The sequence below is a fragment of the Aquarana catesbeiana genome, linkage group LG04 (assembly GCF_042186555.1).
Source record: "Aquarana catesbeiana isolate 2022-GZ linkage group LG04, ASM4218655v1, whole genome shotgun sequence".
Classification (NCBI taxonomy): Eukaryota; Metazoa; Chordata; class Amphibia; order Anura; family Ranidae; genus Aquarana; species Aquarana catesbeiana.
Genome location: NC_133327.1, coordinates 303,602,138 through 303,623,320, shown reverse-complemented (window position 1 = coordinate 303,623,320; position 21,183 = coordinate 303,602,138). Strand labels below are relative to the sequence as shown.

The 21,183-nt window shown below is 44.0% G+C and overlaps 1 protein-coding gene across 1 annotated transcript in view; it reads left to right on the top strand.

The window, feature by feature from the left end:
* Positions 1-801: 801 nt before the first annotated feature.
* Positions 802-21,183, top strand: part of LMBRD1 (LMBR1 domain containing 1) — a 393,083-nt gene continuing 372,701 nt past the window's right edge. The window contains exon 1 of the mRNA XM_073626738.1: positions 802-974. Coding sequence (XP_073482839.1) covers positions 915-974 — 60 coding nt within the window. The 5' untranslated portion in view covers positions 802-914. The remainder of the gene's footprint in view (positions 975-21,183) is intronic.

Here is a 21,183-nt window from a genome sequence, read left to right as displayed (position 1 = left end):
GGGAGTGTTGGGGAACAATAAAACCCTGGGCAGATGCTAAGCTTGCGGTATGGCATGACACATCCCCATTTTTACTGTCCCCTTCTGCAAGTGTAATCCATACCTCCCAACTTTTTGAGATGGGAAAGAGAGAAATATATTAGCAAAAGTATGTGGCATAGGACACACCCCTTGCCATGCCCCCTTAAGGCTGGATTCACACCTATGCAGTTTTAGCGCTTTTTGCATTTTGCAGATTTGCACTACAGAACGTGTTCCATAGGAAACCATGTTAAATGGACTGTAGTGCAAATCTGCAAAATGCAAAAAGCACTAAAAATGCATAGGTGGGAATCCAGCCTAAAGGAGAATTGTACAACAGCAAAAAAATTAGCTAAACCCACAAGGGCTTTTTTACCACTACTATTCCTAATATTGGCTTTTGAAATGTACAAATGCAGCCATTTAGAAATTGGATAAAAGGTTTAGCACAGGGGAACACTTTTTGAAAGATAAAAAAAATGCATTTTATATACAACTATATAGATCAGACCAAAATGAGGGACAAATAAGGAGGAAAGGGGGCCTTTGTTCCAAATCAGGGACAGTCCTTGGAAATCAGGGACAGTCCTTGGAAATCTGCTGATCCCACAGATAATAAAAATCACTCTCCAACAAAAAATGCCTTTTATACGGAGCGAGTTCTACATGCAGCTGTCCCAACACGGAATAGAACTCTTCACACATGCGCTCACTGCACCAGGGTTGTATCGTTCCCTGGTAACCATGGTGAACAGACGCGGTGTAGACAGGAAGAGGGCGGGGAGAAAGTGGATTGGCTGCTGTGGCTTGCTTTTTACCCTGACAGATGCGGGCGGGTGGTGTGTGCCTGTCACGGGGTTTGTCAGCTGTCGGGTGAAGCAGGAAGCGGGAAGATGGCGGCGGGGTTCACAGATCTGCTGATCGGATGGTGTATCTTCGGGGTGATCTTGCTGGTAGGCACAGTACAGTGTGCTAGGAGGTGCCAGGGTTCCTGTGCCCGCCCATTGAGGAAGTGCAGGAGGCACAGCGTGGTGTGATTGTGCTGTGTGTTTACAAGACACGTGACAGATGGGCAGTGCAGGGTGACTGTGGTGGTGTTGTTTTTGTTGTGTACACCCCTGCCTACCCTTGTGTCTGTAACCTAAAGAAGTGTTTATTAGTGTTGGTGAAGCTTAAGGGAAGACCTGTTTCTGCTGCCAGTATTTACTGTCCCTGTGATAGGTGACAATATTAACCACTTCACCTCTGAAAGATTTACCCCCTTAATGACCAGGCCACTTTTTGCGATACGGCACTGCGTTACTTGTAGTGCGACGTTGTTCCCCAAAAACATTTTCCCCTCAAATAGAGCTTTCTTTTGGTTGTATTTGATCACTTCTGTGGGTTTTTTTTTTGTTTTTTGTTTTTTGCACTATAATCTTTTTTTTTTTTTGCTTTTTTTTTTTTTTGCTTTTTTACCTTCTGCTATAAAACGTATCCAATATATTAAAAAAAAAAAAAAGTGAAAATCTAATTTCTTCATACATTTTTAGGTTAATATGTATTCTGCTACATATTTTTGGTTAAAAAAATAAAATCCCACTAAGTGTAATATTGATTGGTTTGCACAAAAGTTATAGTGTCTACATTGCAAACTATGGGATATTTACTGGAATTTGTATGTATTATTATTATTTATTTTTTTTACTAGTAATAGCTGCAATCAACGACTTTTATAGTGGGTCTGCGATATTGCAGCAGACATTTGGACACTCACTTATTTTTTTTTTTTTTGGGACCAATGACACTAATACAGTGATCAGTGCTAAAAATTTGCACTGTCGCTGTACCAATGACACTGGCTGGGAAGTGGTTAAAGTATAACTAAGACCCCTTTCACACTGAGGCGCTTTCACGCTAAAAAAAAAAAAAAAAACGCCTGAAAAGCTCATGAAAACCTATTTTCATTAAAATCAACAAATGCTTTCACACTGGGGCAGAGCGGTGAAAAAACACCCCTCTCCATTGAAATTAATGGAAAGCTCTTCAAAAGTGTTTTACTGGCAGTTTAGAAGCACCCCAGTGTGAAAGGGTCCTTTAGGCAAAATATTTACTTTCGTTTTGGATAGAGTGGAGAGGGATTAAAACACCTATAATTTTTTTGTATTGCTGTCTGTGTACCCATTAGGGAGAGTCACCCTCTCTATTTGTCCTGTTTATTATTATCATTGAATTTAAAAGAAAATCCCAAATTTTGGACTGTCCCCAGAAAAGTAATAAAGGGAAAATCTTCCGTGGGGACACTTGTTCTGATGACCTGGGGGTCCCCAAGGAATTCCCCTAATCTTCAGGGATTTCCTCTCACTTCCTGTTTTGGCTATAGGACAGGAAGTGAAGGGAAGTCTTCCCAATACCCTGCCCCTTTTCTCTCGTCATTGGCTCATTGTCTTTGACAGCAGCGGGGGCCAATAGCCGCTCTGCTGTCTCAGCCAATGAGGAGAGAGAGTCCCAGGCAGCCGAGTCTCTCGCACAACATCGCTGGATAGAGATTGGGCTCAGGTAAGTATTAGGGGGGCTGTTGCACACAGAAGGCTTTTTATCTTAATGCATAGAATGCATTAAGATAAAAAAAACCTTCTGCCTTTACAACCACTTTAAATGTGTGCCAAACCAGTGTTTTGGTGTACTGTGAGAGGTGCTTTTACTAGGGCAAGTAATGGATTTTATTCCCTGCTTTGCGGGGAAAAAAAATCTATTACTTCCCCACTGACAGGACAGGGCTCTGCCTTGTTTACATAAACAGTGTTCTGTCCTGTGTAAATTCCAGATTGATCTGCCGGTGTCGGCGGTTACCCATTGGCTGGCACCTGCTGATTGACATCTGCTGTGTTTAATCACAGCACAACCAGGTCGTGGGCAGCATGTGTGCCCCCTACCCGAGGTGCCAGATCACGTACCTCACATGTGATCTGTCACAGCAGAGCAGCCTTGCCGCCGTATATCTATGTTATACAGTCGGCAATCGGTTAACCGCAGGCTACTTAACGCTGTGGTAGTGATGACACCCTGCTACGCACACTGCTGCCTATGTGCCGCAGGCCTTCAAGTTAACACCGTCGGCCCCTGACATCAGGCTGAAACGGAGACATAGAATGCCAACTTTCATAGAGAAAAGCTGAAAGGAAGCCTGAGTTTGGAAGTCCTATGGAATCGCCGGCTTTGGATTCCTCCCTGACCAGGGCCCTGGTTCTACCTCTACAGTGTTCACTAGGGATGAGCATGGGTTTGGACTGAATGTGGAATCAAGCTGTCACTCCTAACAAATTAATGATTAGTCTGCCTGGCGCGGCTAGGGCACTACCCACCTAATATGGCAACATGGCCATTTGACAATGTTGCTGTCTCGGGACAAGGATGTCACAAGCATTCCCACAGCTTTGTTACATGTGGCTGTGTGGTGGGGAATGCTGTGGTCATTTAGGTCCAAATGTATTTACAGAGGGCAAAATAAACTTTTAGTAGGTGCTGGTCCCTTGTGTACACTGCTAGGAGTACATGTTTCAGAGTAATCGATGAGCCTTTAGAATACATTCATGTCAAAAAGTAAGTACACCCCATAAGGAAATTTTGACTTGTTGGAACATGTATCAAACAGTGCCTACAGATAAAGGGGATAGACTTGAACATGCGGCACATAAAAATGACATGATGTATTCATTTTCATGATCTAAAACAGGGGTCTCCAGACTTTCTATACAAAGGGCCTATTTACTGTCCTCCAGATTTTAGGGGGGTTGTACTGGGAGTAGAAATTTGGCCATTGGGAGTAGAAATTTGTCCTGGCTTCAGTGGGAGTATAAACAAGAAATCTTTGGCATTAGATGGGAAGGAATAGTGCCCCATGATTGGTGTCAGTGCGAGGAATAGGGTCTTGTATCAGTGGAAGGAAAAGTGCCCCAAGGGCCGTATAAAGGCAAGCAAAGGGCTGCAGTTTAGAGAACAGTGATCTAAATTAACAAAACAATGCAGATTTGTTATTTGGGAAAAAGTAAGTACATTTGGGCTACTTTCACATGCAGGCGGGCGTCAGCGGTAAAGCGGCGCTATTTTAAGCGCGATTTACCGTTGTTTTGGCTCTCCTGAGGGGGGTTTCCTTGTGGGCGCGCTCCTGAGTCCCAGCATTTGCATCCACAGACACGAATGCGTCTTTGGATTTGATTGACAGCAGCGGGAGCCAATGGCTGCACTGCTATCATTCTATCCAATCAAGAGCCGGGATCCCGTGGAGAGAGGGACAGCGCGTCCCCGTGAAGGGATGAAGGGGCTTAGGTAAGTAAAACGGGGGGACTGGGGGGCTGGTGACTGCCAGGTGTTTTTTCACCTTAATGCATAGGATGCAGTCAAGTGAAAAAAAACACAAAGGTTTACAAGCCCTTTAAGAAAATACTATCTAGAAGGGTTTATGAAACAAATGCTTGTGCTCGAAAGAGCTCAATAAAAACGTGAGACAGAGCACAAAATATAACAAGCTTCTTCAAGCTTTTATATGCAGAAATAAAACCTCAAAAGCCACTTTTTTTTTTTTCCTCTGCAGTAAGAAGTCTGCCTGTTCGCATTTTTTTTTCTTTTTTTTTTTTTTTTCGTTTTTCAACTTTTATTTCTGCTTTTAGGGAAAAATGCATTTATAAACTGTAAAAATTAAGATAGACTTACAGGTCTCAGAGTTACAAAGAAAACAACCTGATCTGCAGAAAGGAAACCAGAAGGGCGAGTTATTCAGAATGAGATGTTGAAGGTCAATGATGAAACCAATTCTTTAACTAGGTTAATGGCAAAAAACATTCTGAGCATGTAGATCCCCTAAAACGGACAAAGGTGATCTAGTTACCAGAGAAAACAAACACAGTAAGACCCCTTTCACACTGAGGTGTTTTTCAGGTGCTTTTGGGCTAAAAATAGCGCCTGAAAAACGCCTCCCCTGCAGTCCCAGTGTGAAAGGCCATGTGCTCTCACACTGGAGCGATGCACTGGCAGGACGTAAAAAAAAAAGTCCTGCAAGCAACATCTTTGGGGCGGTGAAGGAGCGGTGTATACACCACTCCTACCCATTGAAATGAATGGGCACCGCTGCCAAAGCGCCTTGGCAGCGGTGCTACATGAGTGCATTTAACCCTTTATTCGGCCGCTAGCGGGGGTTAAAAGTGCCCCCGCTAGCGGCCGAATAGCACAGCTAAAACGACGGTAAAGTGCCGCTAAAACTAGCAGCGTTTTATCAACACCCACTCGCCCTAGTGTAAAAGCAGCCTAAGGGCCTATTCACATCTATGGGCTGCAGTAACAGTAGGTGCCATTATTCCAAATGGCAATTCAATCCACTAGTAGAATGGCAGACACTACAGCTGAAAAGAAATGCATGGAGCATGCAATGTGATGTGCTGCTTTTGGCTGTGTTGTGGTGTGTTGGCTCATTTAAAAGGAAGGGGAAGCCCTAATGCAGTGATGGGGAACCTTGGCACCCCAGATGTTTTGGAACTACATTTGCCATGATGCTCATACACTCTGCAGTAGAGCTGCACGGCTCTGGCTAAAATGAGAATCACAATTGTTTTGCTTAGAAGATAGATCACAATTCTCTCACGATTCTCACGGCGTAACATCATCTTTCACATTAAACAAAGTAATTGGGCTAACTTTACTGTTTTGTTTTTTTTTTTTTTATTCATTGAAGTGTACTTTTCCCAAAATATTGCGTTTGAAAGACCACTGTGCAAATACCGTGTGACATAAAATATTGCAACAATCCTCATTTTATTCCCCAGGGTCTCTGCTAAAAAAATATATATAATGTTTGGAGGTTCCAAGTAATTTTCTACCAAAAAAATCAGATTTTAAGTGTAAGAAACAAGTGTCAGAAAAAGGTTTAGACTTTAAGTGGTTAAACTTCCTGCATATTCACACAGAAGTTTTATCTCTTTGATCTAAGTCGGAAGAGTTAGGCCTCTTTCACATGGATGATCCGTATGTCCGTTTTTCATCCATCCGTTTTCGGATGAAAAACGGACATACAGTCATCCCTATGGAGCGTCGGATGTCAGCGGTGACATGTCCGCTGACATCCGACCCGCTCCGATCCGAAAAGTGTAACGGAGGAAAAACCTACTTTTTCCTCCGTTTTCGGATCGGATCGGATGACGACGGACACTACGGACCGTCATCATCCGATCCCCCCATAGGGGAGAGCGGCGCTCTGACAGGTCCGTCGCTGCACAGTGTGCAGCGATGCACCTGTCATCTTCCTGCTCAGCGGGGATCGGCGGAGCTATCCCCGCTGAGCAAGCGGATGTTCACGGGGCGGATCATGACTGATCTGCCCCGTGTGAAAGAGGCCTTACAATGTTGTTAAAATCTTGGCAGAATGGCCACTCCACAATATAGATGGTCAGAGGGGGTGAATCGAGATTGTGATCTTTTAACGATTCAGTCTTCATGCACACGGACGTTTTTACAGCTGCTTTTTTGAGCTTTTTTTGCAGCTTAAAAAGGCCTGTCTATGTTAGTCTATGGCTTCATGCCCACCTAGGCGTTTTTGAGCTGCAAGTGGCATAGGCGTTTTTAAGCTGTAAAAAAAACCCAGGACCAGGGGTTCTGAAAGACGTTTTTCAGCTGTAAAAACGCTCTGAAGCTGAAAAACGCTGAAAAACGTCATTCACCAACGTTTTTTAGCGTTTTTGATCCATTGGGAAAAAAAAAAAAAAAATTTGAAAAAAAAAAAAAACGCTCAAAAACGCTAACGCGGAAAAACGCTCAAACGCTCAAAAACGCTAAAAAACGCTATTGCAAAAACGCTGAAAAAAGCTGAAAAAAGTTAAAACAAATCACTGCAAAGATACTGGCGTTTTCATAACGTTTTTTTAACAGCCTGTGTGCATGAGGGCTTATTGTGCAGCTCTACTCTGCAGTTTAGTTGAGTATCATGGGAAATGTAGTTCCAAAATATCTGGGGTGCCAAGGTTCGCCATCACTGCCCTAATGCATTGCATATATCTGTACAACACAATGGGGGAGATTTACTAAAACTGGTGCACTAAGCATCTGGTGCAGCTGTGCACGGTAACCAATCAGATTCTAACTTCAGCTTGTTCAATTAAGCTTTGGCAATTTAAACCTGGAAGCTGATTGGTTTGTATACAGAGCTGCACCAGATTTTGCACTCTCCAATTTTCGTAAAAAAAAACCCTAATGTGCATTTTATTAATATGTGAATAAGCCCTTAGGCCCCTTTCACACTGGGGCGGTGGGGGCGTCGGCGGTACAACAGCGCTATTTTTAGCGCTGCTGTACCGTCGTTCTTGCAGCTGTATTCGGCCGCTAGCGGTGCGGTTTTAACCCCCGCTGGCGGCCGAAAAAGGGTTAAAATCACTCGTACAGTGCGGCTATAGCCGCGGTATAGCCGCGCTGTCCCATTGATTTCAGTGGGCAGGAGCGGTTTAGGAGCGGTGAATACACCGCTCCAAAGAAGCGGTTTGCGGGACTTTTTTAACCGTCCTGCCAGCGCACCGCTTCAGTGTGCAAGCCCTCGGGCTTGCACACTGAACAAACAGCGGAGGCTGTTTAGGGGCGGTTTGCAGGCGGTATTTTTAGCGCAATGCCGCCTGCAAACCGCCCTAGTGTGAAAGGGGTCTTCATTAAGGGCACTTTCACACTGGCAGCGCCTGGGACTCGGCGGTAAAGCCCCGCTTCTTTTATCGACGCTTTACCGCCGTCTTTGCGGTGCTTTTTGGCCGCTAGCAGGGCGCTTTTAACCCCTGCTAACGACTGAAAGGGTTAAAAGCGCCCGCAACGCACCGCTTTGCCGGTGCTGCCCATTGATTTCAATGGGCAGGGGTGCTTTAGAAGCAGTTTATACACTGCTCCAACAGCACCTCAAAGATGCTGCTTGGATGACTTTTTTGATCGTCCTGCCAGCGCACCTCTCCAGTGTGAAAGCACTCAGGCTTTCACACTGGAGTGAGAGGAGAGGCGCTTTACAGGTGCTTTGTAGGTGATATTTTTAGCGCTATAGCACCTGTAAAGAGCCTCAGTGTGAAAGGGACCTAACAAAGTACGTAAAGATGGCATGTTGCAGAGCTGCAATATGATGTTGCTATTGACCCAGTTGCAACTGCACCCCAGTGGTTTGCTGATAAAGCTGAACTATATTTTGTAATGATAAGGAAATTATGCGCAGACTGGCTTTTCTTTGCAGAAGAGAACTACTATGTCTCTTCTCAAATAAAACTTTCTTACCTGCCTGTTTGCGATCATTAGACTGTACACCAGCGTCAGGCCAATCGAGATGGCCAAAGGTCCTGAACCTGGAAGAAGCCTGGGTGAACATGGCAGAGGGGAGGTGATTATAGTTCAGCTTTAATATGGTCAAAAAATAGGCCCAAATAAGAGCCTTTTATAGCCTGGTAAATAGCTGCATGCCTGCATTTGAGATGGTTTTCACTCCCTTCTGAGCTACTTTGAGATCCTTTTTTGCATTCCTATTGAATTTCATGTATATAAAGTCAAGAGTGACAAAAACTACCTGAACCAGGTTGTTTACACCAATGGCTACCCAGAACCTGCAGTAAGAAGGCCTCTCCTGCGTGAATTCTGTTCACTTTTAGAAAGGTTGTCTGTCTTTAGTACTGCACAGGGCCTCCAAAATCATTTATTATGCGTTGTAAAGTTAGAAGTTAATAAAGGTATTTTTTTTTATAATGTATATTAGTTTATTTATTTTTTAATATAACTTTTTAAAATTTTTTATTTATTTATTTTTATTTTTTATTTTTCTTTTACCCTAGCGGGATTTGTGAATCTGATGTTAAAGGGAGATCATCTAGACATTAATGGGAGATAAAACATTTTCTTCTGGTAGACAAAGAGTGTAACATCTAGTAAGATCACTTGAGATGCCACTAGAATGCATTATCACATTGCAGCTTGATGATCCAGACTCAGAGTGTAATTTGGAAGCCGGACATTTTCATAAACCTTTTTGTTTTGGTGCTCTACTATGCAGTCTTTGTAACAGGTTATAAATTCTTATCTGCGTGGGTTTGATGTCCCCACACATGAATCTAGTTTGATTAAATAGTCTAAAACAACATAAAAAGCTTGCAAGAGAAAAATTAATAACATGGTTGAAGCTAATGGACTGTTTTTTGAATTAACTGACTTTTAATTGTTAAACAGGAAGGCCAAGTTAAATTTTAGACTGCTATAAATGTCTTTATTGATTTGAATACTGCTGAAAATTTTAATAAGCAGTGTTTTTTAAATGGACTTCAATATTGTAATTATGACTATTTCTCATTATTTTAAAACATTCAATTCATGCCGTTTATTCTGAATGTTGCATAACAAGTAATATTGGATATTGGTACTTATTTACAGGAAATGTGCTGCAAAAAAATAAAAATAATTATAATATATATATTTTTATTTTTTTTTTATTTTTTATTATTAATTCTAAAATAAAGTGCACACACATGCATCTAAAAAAAAAAAAAAGAGTATATCATCCAAAAGTTAATTTTATTTCAGTAATTCGATTCAAAAAGTGAAACTCCTATTTTTATATAGATTTATTATATATATTTTATATAGACTCATTACACACAGTGATGCATTTCAATTATTTTCTTTCTTTTTTAATTTTGTTGATCATGGCGTACAGCTAGTGAAAACCCAAAATTCAGTATCTCAGAAAATTAGGATATTGTGAAAGTTCAATATTGTAGACTCATGGGGGTGTTGTTTACGAAAGGCAAATCCTCTTTGCACTACAAGTGCAAAGTGCACAGTGCACTTGGAAGTGCAATCGCTGTAGATCCCAGGGGGACATACAAGGAAAATAAAAAAACAGCATTTTAGCTTGCACATGATTGGATGACAAAATCAGCAGAGCTTCCCCTCAGTTCAGATCTGCCCCTCAGATTTACAGCGACTGCACTTCCAAATGCACTTTCAGTGCAATTTCAAGTGCACTTTGCACTTGTAGTGCAAGGTGGATTTGCCTTTCGTAACTAACCCTCACGGTGTCGTACTCTTAAGCAGCTAATAAACTCACAACACCTGTAAAGGTTTCCTGAGCCTTTTAAATGGTCTCTGTCTGGTTCAGTAGGTTACACAATCATGGAGAAGACTGCTGACTTGACAGTTGTCCAGGAGACAGTCAATGACACCCTCCACAAAGGAGTGTAAGTCACAAAAGGTCATTGCTAAAGAAGCTGGTTGCTCACAGAGTGCTGTATCCAAGTATATTAATGGAAAGTCAGTGGAAGGAAAAAGTGTGGTAGAAAAAGGTGCACAAGCACCAGGAATAATCACAGCCTTAAAAGGATTGTGAAGCAAGGGCCATTCAAGAATTTGGGGGAGATTAACAAGGAGTGGACTACGACGGATGTCGGTGCCTCAAGAGTCACCACACACAGACGTATCTAGGACATGGGCTGCAACTGTCACATTCCTTGGGTCAAGCCACTCCTGAACTAGAGACGTCGGGAGCATGGGCTAAGGAGACAAAGGACTGGACTGTTGCCCAGTGATCCAAAGTCCTCTGTTCGGATGAAAATAAATTTTGCATTTCATTTGGAAATTAAGGTCCCAGAGTCTAGAGGAAGAGTGGATAGACACAGAATACAAGTTGCATGAGGTCCAGTGTAAGGTTTCCACAGTCGGTGATGATTTGGGGAGGCATGTCACCTGCTGGTGTTGGTCCACTGTGTTTTATCTGGTCCATAGTCAGCGCAGCCCTCTACCAGGAAATTCTAGAGCACTTCATGCTTCCCTCTGCTGACCAGCTTTATGGGAATGCTGATTTCCTTTTCCAGCAGGACTTGGCACCTGTCCACACTGTCCAAGTCTGGACTTGGTGGTTGATGGCTGTGGTTTGCACTGCTCGGGGCACTGTTCCTTTTTGTCTGGTGGAGGTCTATTTGTGCACTAAGGGTAGGAAAGTTTTTCAGGGACCCTTAGGTGAGTTTTCATTTATTCTCATTGCAGGAAAAAGCTTTAGGGAAAAACCAAGCATTCAAACCCACCAAGTCAGAGGAAATGCCCTTCCTGCAAGAACCCCCTCAGATTCATGGCAGAAGGCAATGTGCAGGTCCTGTATTAGAGACTTGGTTGAAGAGGAAACGTCCCAGTAATACAAAGATTTGTTCTTCAGTATGGGAGCTTACAAACTCGTTGAGTTTGGTCAAATCCTTGCTGGTACAAAGCCCGGCAGGCCAGGTTGAGCCCCAGCATCCGCCTCCTAGAACAGCAGAGGTCGGTGACTCGGGGGATGAGTGGACAAGTACTCTTCCCTCCCTCAGGGATTCAGATGAGGAAGAAGAGGAACATGATAGCTGAGCCTCTAGGTACAAACTATCACTGGAGGAAGTGGATGACCTTTTGAGAGCGATCTACACTACCCTTGACATCCAGGAGGAAAAGGTGCAACTGTCGGATCATGATAAAATGTACCAAGGACTAGATGACACTAAACATAGTGTTTTCCAGTCCATAGAATCCTCTCGGGACACAGTGAAGAAAGAATGGAAGGACCCTGAGAGAGACCCCCTTCTTTTCCAAGATCCTTAGGATACTGCATTTTGGGTTTTCACTAGCTGTAAGCCATAAATCAGAAATGCTTGAAATGTATCGCTGTGTAAACAATGTATATCAGGGCTCAAAATTTCAAGTCCTGAGCTACTAGCTAGGCCTTAAGGGTTACTCGCCACCAGTTGCACCACCAAACCCCTATCCTACCCTGCCCCTAATTCTGCCCCTAAACACACTCTCATAAATTATCTCATGAAATGACACTTAAATGTTTTTATGCAGAATGAAGTTACAAAAATAAATATTAACAACTTTATCAACTCAGCCTGACCTGTTGCCCCTCAACGCAGCCTGACCTGCAGGTGGGGATAGACCGCTGTAACAGATTACATTAGAATTGCCTTCGCTCGCAGTCACATACTGCCCCCTGACCCAGCGCCTGTGACAGACAGAACACGTCCACACTGGTGTTCGACCAACGTTCTGTCTCACGGGAGCTGGGTCAGGAGGTGGGGCTGTGTGTAACTGCGAGCGGAGGCAATTCTAATGTAAGCTGTTAGAGTGGGCTATCCCTGCTTTGTGATCCAACCAGCTCTCCTCTTCCTCAACGCTCTCTTCCCCTGTGACAATCCTGCTCCCCTCCCTCTTCCTCTATGCTCTCTTCCCTTGGGTGAAGAGCTCCCATTCAACCCCACCTGCCGGCGGTTCTCTCCACATCCCACCCAGGCAGCCCATGCTCACCAGCCCTCATTTTCCACCAGTAGACGAGTGGAAGATTTGAGGGCTGCTATATGAGTTTCAATTTTTGAATTTAATTCCTGAAAGAACTTTTTGATGATACCAACTGGTAGGACTTATGATGACATACTCATGAATACTGCCAAGCATTAGCCCTCATGCACACAGGCTGTTAAAAAAAACGTTATGAAAACGCCAGTATTCAGTTTCAGCGTTTTTGCAATAGCGTTTTTTAGCGTTTTTGAGCGTTTTTCCGCGTTAGCGTTTTTGAGCGTTTTTTTTTCAATGGATCAAAAACGCTAAAAAACGTTGGTGAATGACGTTTTTGAGCGTTTTTCAGCGTTAGAGCGTTTTTACAGCTGAAAAACGTCTTTCAGAACCCACTGGTCCTGGGTTTTTTTTACAGCTTAAAAACGCCTATGCCACTTGCAGCTCAAAAACGCCTAGGTAGGCATGAAGCCATAGACTAACATAGACAGGCCTTTTTAAGCTGCAAAAAAAGCTCAAAAAAGCAGCTGTAAAAACGTCCGTGTGCATGAGGACTTAATATTATCAGTGGCTTTTCTGGGCTGCCTTTCCTGGCAGGTGGTGATAAGACATGGGATGTTTCTTATCCTTACAAGTCTTTAAAAATACTTTTTGTTTTGTATGTTTTTAGGGCTCCTTCACACCTGGATGATCTGTTGGGGTGTAGTACTTACATTAATATGTGTTGCGGTAAGGCAACCCATTTATTTAGAATAGGCTGCCAATGTGACAATGAACCAAAAACCTGTGTTTGCACCATTTTATTTTATTATGCTGCACACAAGGACTCACATCAGTGTACATTGTGAGGTGCTTGTCCGGTGATGTGCTATTGTGAATGAACGTCACCACAGTATACTAGACAGAGGACCAAAGCTGTAAGCCCGCCCGCTGGCCCTTAAGTGATCTTGCCAGAGGGTCACCTAAAAAACAAAATGCCCTGCTATATAGGAATGTTTTTTTGCAAACAAGCAAGCTCTTGACATGTATGCATAACACCCTTTCCTAAAAAGGTGTGCCCTTCTTCCTTTTTTTTTTTTTTTTTTTTAGTTAAAGTGGTTGTAAACCCTTGCATATAGTCAGTGAAGTGACTGGGCTCAGGTGATACTTGTTTATCTCTGGTCTTCTCTTCTCTACATCTGTTCAAAGTCTAGAATTTTTATAAAGCTTGTCTGAGCGGTCATAAAGTGGAAGGAGAGCTGAAGTTACACTCTGCAGAGCTCAATGAGAAGAGCTCTGAGAGCTGATTGGAGGGAAAGGAAACGCCCCCTTCACATAGCTCACAGGAACAGAGTCGAGACTGTCAATCTGCTGGAGGTTCCTCCCCGTCACCATTTTTATCTTGGTCAGAAATGATTCATGCAGATAGCGGAGGAAGGAAGCAGCAGATAGAAGTGACACGTTGTGCTCTTAATTGGGACATCTACGCACTATAATTGGATATGCTTTGTTAATATTTCATGTCTGAGGTTTACAACCACTTTTAATATATCATATACTTAACCACTTCAAGATCGCCGCATGACGATGTACGTTCAAACTTTGAACGGGGATGTCGTTGTTATGGCAGCAGCTAGCTGCCATAACCCCGGTATCCCCGTTTTTGTGCGGCGGCCGGCTGTCAGATAAAAGTGGTCCCTGCGGCGGATTCGCTGCGAGATCACTTTTATCACTTTTATCGGTGGCGGGAGAGGGCCCCCCCCTCCCGCCGCGATCCGGTGCCCTCCCCTGCTTACCGGAGCCGTCGGTAGCAGCGGAGGCGATTGCGTCCTCTTCTGTGGTTTGTCTGGAGGCGAGTGAGGCCAAGATGGCGCTCACTCGTCTCCATGACACTGCTGGGCGGAAGCGACGTCAAAACGTCATTTCCGTCCACGCCTCTTAAAGGCACATTTTTTCAAATGTCATTTTTCTAAATTACTTTTTTTTTTTTTTTTTTTATTGCATTTTAGTGTAAATATGAGATCTGAGGTCTTTTTGACCCCAGATCTCATATTTAAGAGGTCCTGCCATGCTTTTTTCTATTACAAGGGATGTTTACATTCCTTGTAATAGGAGTAAAAGTGACACCATTTTTTTATTTTATTTTTTTTAAAACCGTGTAAAAACGGTGGTCAAACCACACATGTGGGGTATCGCAGCGACCGGTAGAGCAAGAGCAATAATTCTAACCCTAGACCTCCTCTGTACCGCAAAATATGCAACCTGTAGAATTTTTTTAAACGTCGCCTATGGAGATTTTTGAGGGTAAAAGTTTGACGCCATTCCACAAGCGGGCGCAATTTTCAAGTGTGACATGTATCGATTTACTTGGCGTAACATTATATTTCACAATATAAAAAAAAATTGGGCTAACTTTACTGCTGTCTTATTTTTTTTTATTCAAAAAAGTGAATTTTTTCCGAAAAAAGTGCGCTTTTAAGACCGCTGTGCAAATACAGTGCAAAAAAAAGTATTGCAATGACCGCCATTTTATTCTCTAGGGTGTTAGAAGAAAAACCATATATAATGTTTGGGGGTTCTAAGTAATTTTCTAGCAGAAAAACCTGTTTTAAACATGTAAACACCTAAAATCCAAAACGAGGCTGGTCCTTAAGTGGTTAATATACAGTATGCGGTTCATATTGTGATTAAACTTTCTCCAAGCATCTTCCAGGACAGCCCATGAGACCTTGGGCTTCTCCTACCAGGACAGGAAGCATGTTATCCCCCCACCAAATAAAAGAGCGGTCCTCCAGGCTCATGTCAGTTATTTGTGTTTCCTCCGGATGTAACATGTTCCTGGAACCTGGTCCCTAGGTATTATGAGCAGGGGCTCTGTAGGGCCAGGACCGGCATGGTGTCAGCTCCCATAGCGCTTTTCTTATGAAAGTAGCGGTATCCTCTCCTCACAGGCAGCGTGGCTCGTTGTGTGAGGAGAAGCAGGAAGCTGCGGCGCTCAAGTAGGGGCCGGAGCTTCTGCACTCCAAGCTGGCCCATAGGAAGTGCTGAAAGCAGGTCACTTCCGGGGCATATGACGTCATCGCCGGGCGCTGGAGACACCGGTTCCAGTCTCCTTAAATGGCGCGAACAGGAGCCACTGACCGCTGGTGTCTTCTGGTAAAAGCAGCCAGGCTGTGGAAAGCCAGAAAGGGGCATGATGGATCAATCTGCAGTTCCTACACAGGCAGTTGATGCGCCCAACAACAGCACCTCACAGGTAAGCCTGAAGTGTTATGTCACTCTCTTGCTTTCCCTGTGAGCGTTCTCTCCCCCTCCCCTCTCTGTTGTAGTGGGTTAAGGGGACACATTTCCTCCCTCCTGCACGTGGTGGTTCGGAGTGGCAGGGTGGCTGTGAGTCTCATTATGGCTCACTTATCTTTTTGTCCTACAGACCAAGACAAGACTCAAGCACAGCCACCTAAAAAGAAATGTGCGGTGTGCGCAAACAAATTGAGCTCCTCGTGGAGCAAAGCCGTTTGTCGCAGCTGTATAGATGGCCTTGTAAAGGATGACCCGGTTGCCTCTTGTCAGAAAATGCTAACCTCTGTTAGGGACGAGCTTGCGTCCACCTTTAGTTCCTTTAGAACGCTTTTTGACAAGCTCCAGACCCCAGCAGAGGGTCCCTCCACACAGAGAGATTCAGTCAGCACTCCGCAGCAGGCAGAGAGTGAAGACTCTGAGGCTGAGGTCAGATCTACCCGTTCTTCCCCTAAAGAATCAGGGTCAGATATAGAGCCCAGGGATAGAGAATCCACTCGAGGCTTGAGATTTAAGTTATCTGTAGAGGATGTGGATGACTTGTTTAAAGGCTATCTATACCACCCTTGAATTGAAAGAGGAGGAGGTTCAGTTATCCAAACACGATCCTATGTATAAAGGATTGCATAAGAAAAAACCTAGAGTTTTTCCAGTCCATAGTTCATTGGTTGATACTATTAAACTGGAATGGGATAACCCGGAGAGACAACCATTCTTCTCTAGCAACCTAAAAAGAAGGTTCCCTTTTGATGAGGACACTGCGCAGCCATGGAATAAAAAACCGAAGCTGGACGCACCTCTTTCAAAGGTTTCAAAAAATTCGGACCTAGCGTTCGATGATATGGGCACGCTTAAGGATCCGATGGACAAGAGGGGGGATATCCTTCTCCACAGAGCCTGGGACTCAGCGGTTGGGAACCTGAAACCAGCTCTGGCCTCCACTTGTGTGGCCAGAAATCTGGAGGTTTGGTTGGCTCAGATTCAGTCATACCTGTCAGCTGGTACCTCGAGAGAGCAGATTTTGAAGTCTTTTCCTCTCCTCTTTCCGGCAGTAGGGTTTTTGGCGGATTCTTCCGCAGAGTTGCTAAGAATGTCGTCCAGGATTTTGGCTTTAGTGAACTCGGCCAGGAGAAGCCTCTGGCTTAAAACCTGGTCAGGGGACCCAGCCTCCAAATTACGCCTTTGTGGGCTTCCCTTAACAGGCGATCATTTATTTGGCCCAGGACTGCAGGAGGCACTGGAATGCACGGCTGATAAGAAAAAGGCGTTTCCAGAGAAAAAGAGAATCCCAACAGCCAGAAAATTTTTTTCGTGGCTAAGGCAGGCAACAGAGTCCTAGAGAAATGAACAGCAGGCCGAAAAAACACTGGACTGGGCACAAAGGCAGAGGCAAAGGGGGAGTGCTGTTTAACCCTCCTCAACATATAAATTATAAGATGAAACAATCAGCGCCACAAGAAAAAAATATTGTGATGTTTAACCCCTTCCCGCCGACCGAACGCACATATGCGTCCTCGGCTTTCCGGGGTTATACCGGGATGATGCCCGCAGCTGCAGGCATCATCCCGGTACCATTGTTTTCAGCGGGCGATCGGCTACCCGAATATAACAACCGATGCGGCTAAAAGCCGCTCGGTTGTTATACCGGAGGAGCGGGAGGGGACATCCCCCCCCTCCCGCCGCCTCCCGCCGCTGTTACCGGGCCTCCCGTGCGATCGGGAGGCCCGGTGTCCATTCGGGAATCTCCGGCGGCTGGGGGCGGGCTGGAACGAAGCTGTGAGCGGCTTCGTTCCAGCCTTCTAATTGTAAACGCGGAAGCGACGTCATGACGTCACTTCCCGTTTACTCGGCTGCCAATGGCGCCGAATTTAAAAAAGTACACAGTATTCAGAATCGCCGTTTTCGGCGATCTGAATACTTTGAAGTGTAAAGGAGGGATGGGGGGTCTTTTAGACCCCCCATCCCTCCATAAAGAGTACCTGTCACCACATATTACTGTCACAAGGGATGTTTACATTGCTTGTGACAGCAATAAAAGTAAAAAAAAAAAAAAAATTTTTAAACACAATTTATAAAAGTACAAAAATAAATAAAATAAATAAATAAAAAAAAAAAAAAAATTTTTTAAAGCGCCCCCGTCCCCGCGAGCTCGCGCAGCGAAGAAAACGCATACGGAAGTCGCGCCCGCATATGTAAACGGTGTTCAAACCACACATGTGAGGTATCGCCGCGATCGTCAGAGCGAGAGCAATAATTCTAGCCCTAGACCTCCTCTGTAGCTCAAACCTGGTAACCGTAAAAAATTTTTAAAGCGTTGCCTATGGAAATTCATAGGTACCGTAGTTCGTCGCCATTCCACGAGTGCGTGCAATTATAAAGGGTGACATGTTTGGTATCTATTTACTCGGCGTAACATCATCTTTCACATTATACAAAAAAATTGGGGTAACTTTACTGTTTGGATTTTTTAAAATTCATGAAAGTGTCACTTTTCCAAAAATTTGCGTTTAAAACACCGCTGCACAAATACCGTGTGATAAAAAATATTGCAACAATCGCCATTTTATTCTTTAGACTTTCTTCTAAAAAAATATATATAATGTTTGGGGGTTTTAAGTAATTTTCTAGCAAAAAATACGGATTTTAACTTGTAAACACCAAATTTCAAAAATAGGCTTAGTCATGAAAGGGTTAAATAAGATAACCTAATAATAAACATGCACAGCTGTTAAACATTCCAAGTGGTACACCACACTCATTTCAAAATGGATAGTAAATAATGTAGCGCTATGTGTAAAATTATAAATAAAAAGTGCAAATCTCTAAAATAAATAAATCCTACATATAAATGAATAGTCCATAAAATGAAAAAATGAAGAAATAAAACATGAAAAACTCTTCTTGTGATCAGTGTATTCACACAATTCCCCCACAGTGATTGTTCGTCCTCAAAAGGAGTGCACACCACCACCAGTAAAAATGCGCGCTCACCTCCCAGATGAGTCAAAACTCATATGCGGATCTCCCCACGAGCTCTTTGCTCTCACTTCCTCTTCCCAATCAATGGTGGGTAATCCAGATGGCTCTTTTCTTAATGGTAACTCCGCTTATTAATATCCAAAGCAGTGGATCATCTCCCAGCTTGGCTCAAGATTCCATGAGTTCAGGACATGTAAATAATAAGTATAGAGACCATAGTGTTCTCCGTATACAAGTTTAAGTGAGAGCAAAGAGCTTGTGGGGAGATCCGCATATGAGTTTTGACTCATCTGGGAGGTGAGCGCGCATTTTTACTGGTGGTGGTGTGTGCTCCTTTTGAGGACGAGCAATCACTGTGGGGGAATTGTGTGGATACACTGATCACAAGAAGAGTTTTTCATGTTTTATTTCTTCATTTTTTTCATTTTATGGACTATTCATTTATATGTAGTATTTATTTATTTTAGGGATTTGCACTTTGTATTTATAATTGTACACATAGCGCTACATTTATTATTTACTAACCCTTCTCAACAACCCGCCAAGCCACAGTGACTTGTGTTCCCCGGAGGGAGTAAGATTGAGGGCCTTCATCCCACAGTGGGCAGCAGTCACTTCGAGCCCCTTCATCCCGGACCTAGTGACCAATGGGTACAGGCTGGAGTTTGTTCACCAACCATAAAAAAGATTGTTGGTCACCTTTCCTCCACAAGATTGAGAGAAAGCGAGGGCTTTGGGTCTCCAGATCGGAGACTTATTGGATCAAAAAGTCCTGATTCCTGTTCCACAGTCAGAGCAGGGCAAGGGATTCTATCCCCATGTATTTGTGGTCAAAAAGCCGTCGGGAAAGTTTTTCGACTTATCCTGAATCTCCGGACTTTAAACAAGTCCATCAGATACAAACATTTCCGGATGGAGACGGTTTTTACTATCAAAAACCTATTATACCCAAACTGCTTTATGGCCACGTTGGACTTAAGGGATGCTTATCTTCACATCCCTATCCATCCAGCCTTCCAAAAGTTTCTGAGATTGGCAGTGAAGACGAGTATGGGGACCCGACATTTTCAATTTCAAGTCCTCCCTTTCGGTCTTTCCTCAGCCCCACACATCTTTACGAAAGTGTTGGGGGAAGCGCTGGCTCCACTGAGGTTAAAGGCGATAACTGTTATCCCCTACTTGGACGACCTCCTGATAGTGGCAAAATCATACCGGAGGCTGTTGGAGGATATCCAGGCTGTACAGACTTCTTACAGTCCCTAGTCTGGTTGATAAACAAAGAATAATCATCCTTGATCCCGGCCCAGAAAGTAACTTATCTGGGTTACGATTTTTGCTCAATGAACCAAAGTGTTTTTCTTCCTCAGGAGAAGATTACCAAAGTGTTCCAGACTATGTCAGCATTGCAGACCAACCAGTCAGTCTCTCTGAGACAGGTGTCCAGGGCAGTGGGTCTTATGACCTCATGTTTTCCCGCAGTACCATGGGCGAGTCTCCGTTACAAATATTTGTATTGCGAAACTGGGATGGGGACGTAAGGTCCCTGGAGTCAAGGATCCGGCTTCCCGCCAGGATAAAAAGTAGCCTGTGGTGGTAAACTGGCCAGCACCTAACAGGAGGTCTCCCGTGGTCTTTTCCCATATCCTGAAGAATTACCACGAATGCGAGTTCCTGGGGATGGGGGGCCCACCTCAGCAATGTAGTAGCACAGGGAGAGTGGTCCTCAAAGGAGGCAAGGGCCTCATCCAATCAAAGAGAGCTGCTTGCAGTCCAGAGAGCCCTGCAGTCTTTTCAGATGGAGATCAAGGGTCACAACCTCCAAATTCTGTCAGACAATATCGCGACAGTCGCGTACATCAACAAGCAGGGTGGCACGAGAAGCCGGATGCTTCAGTCCATTGCCCAGGAGATCCTTTCATGGGCAGAGGGGAATCTAGCTTCAATTTCGGCTGTACACCTGAAGGGGACAAACAATTGCCTGGCAGATTATCTCAGCCGTCACAGGATAGACCGAGACAACTGGTCCCTTTTTATCCCGAAGTCTTTGCAGACCTCACCAGGAGATAGGGTTATCCCGTAGCAGATTTGTTCGCAAACCGAAACAACCGCAAGACAGAGATATTCTTTTCCATGAACCCGGCAGACCGAGCCTTGGGGATCGATGCTCTGGCAAACCCGTTGCCTCCAGGCCTATGTTATGCCTTCCCGCCAATCAGACTGATCCCAGAAGTCCTCTGGAAGTTTCTGCTAGAGGAGACTGATCTCATTCTAATCGCCCCATTTTGGCCCAAGAGGCCATGGTTTTCCCTGCTAGAGTCTCTGGATTCGGAGCCTCCGCGGAGTCCTCCGAAAAGAGAGGACTTATTATTGTAGGGTCCAGTATCGCACCCTCAGGTGGTTTCCTTAAACTTGACAGCCTGGTACCTGAAGAAAAGATACTGAACGCCCAGGGGTTCTCTGACAAGGTAGTCAAGACTCTCATTAATTGTAGGAAGCCGATTACTAGAACCATATATTCCAAAGTTTGGAAAAGGTTTAACTCATGGTTATCTGAAAATGAAAGATTAACTCATGATATTCTGTCTATTTTGGAATTTTTCCAATAGGGTGTCGACAAAGGTC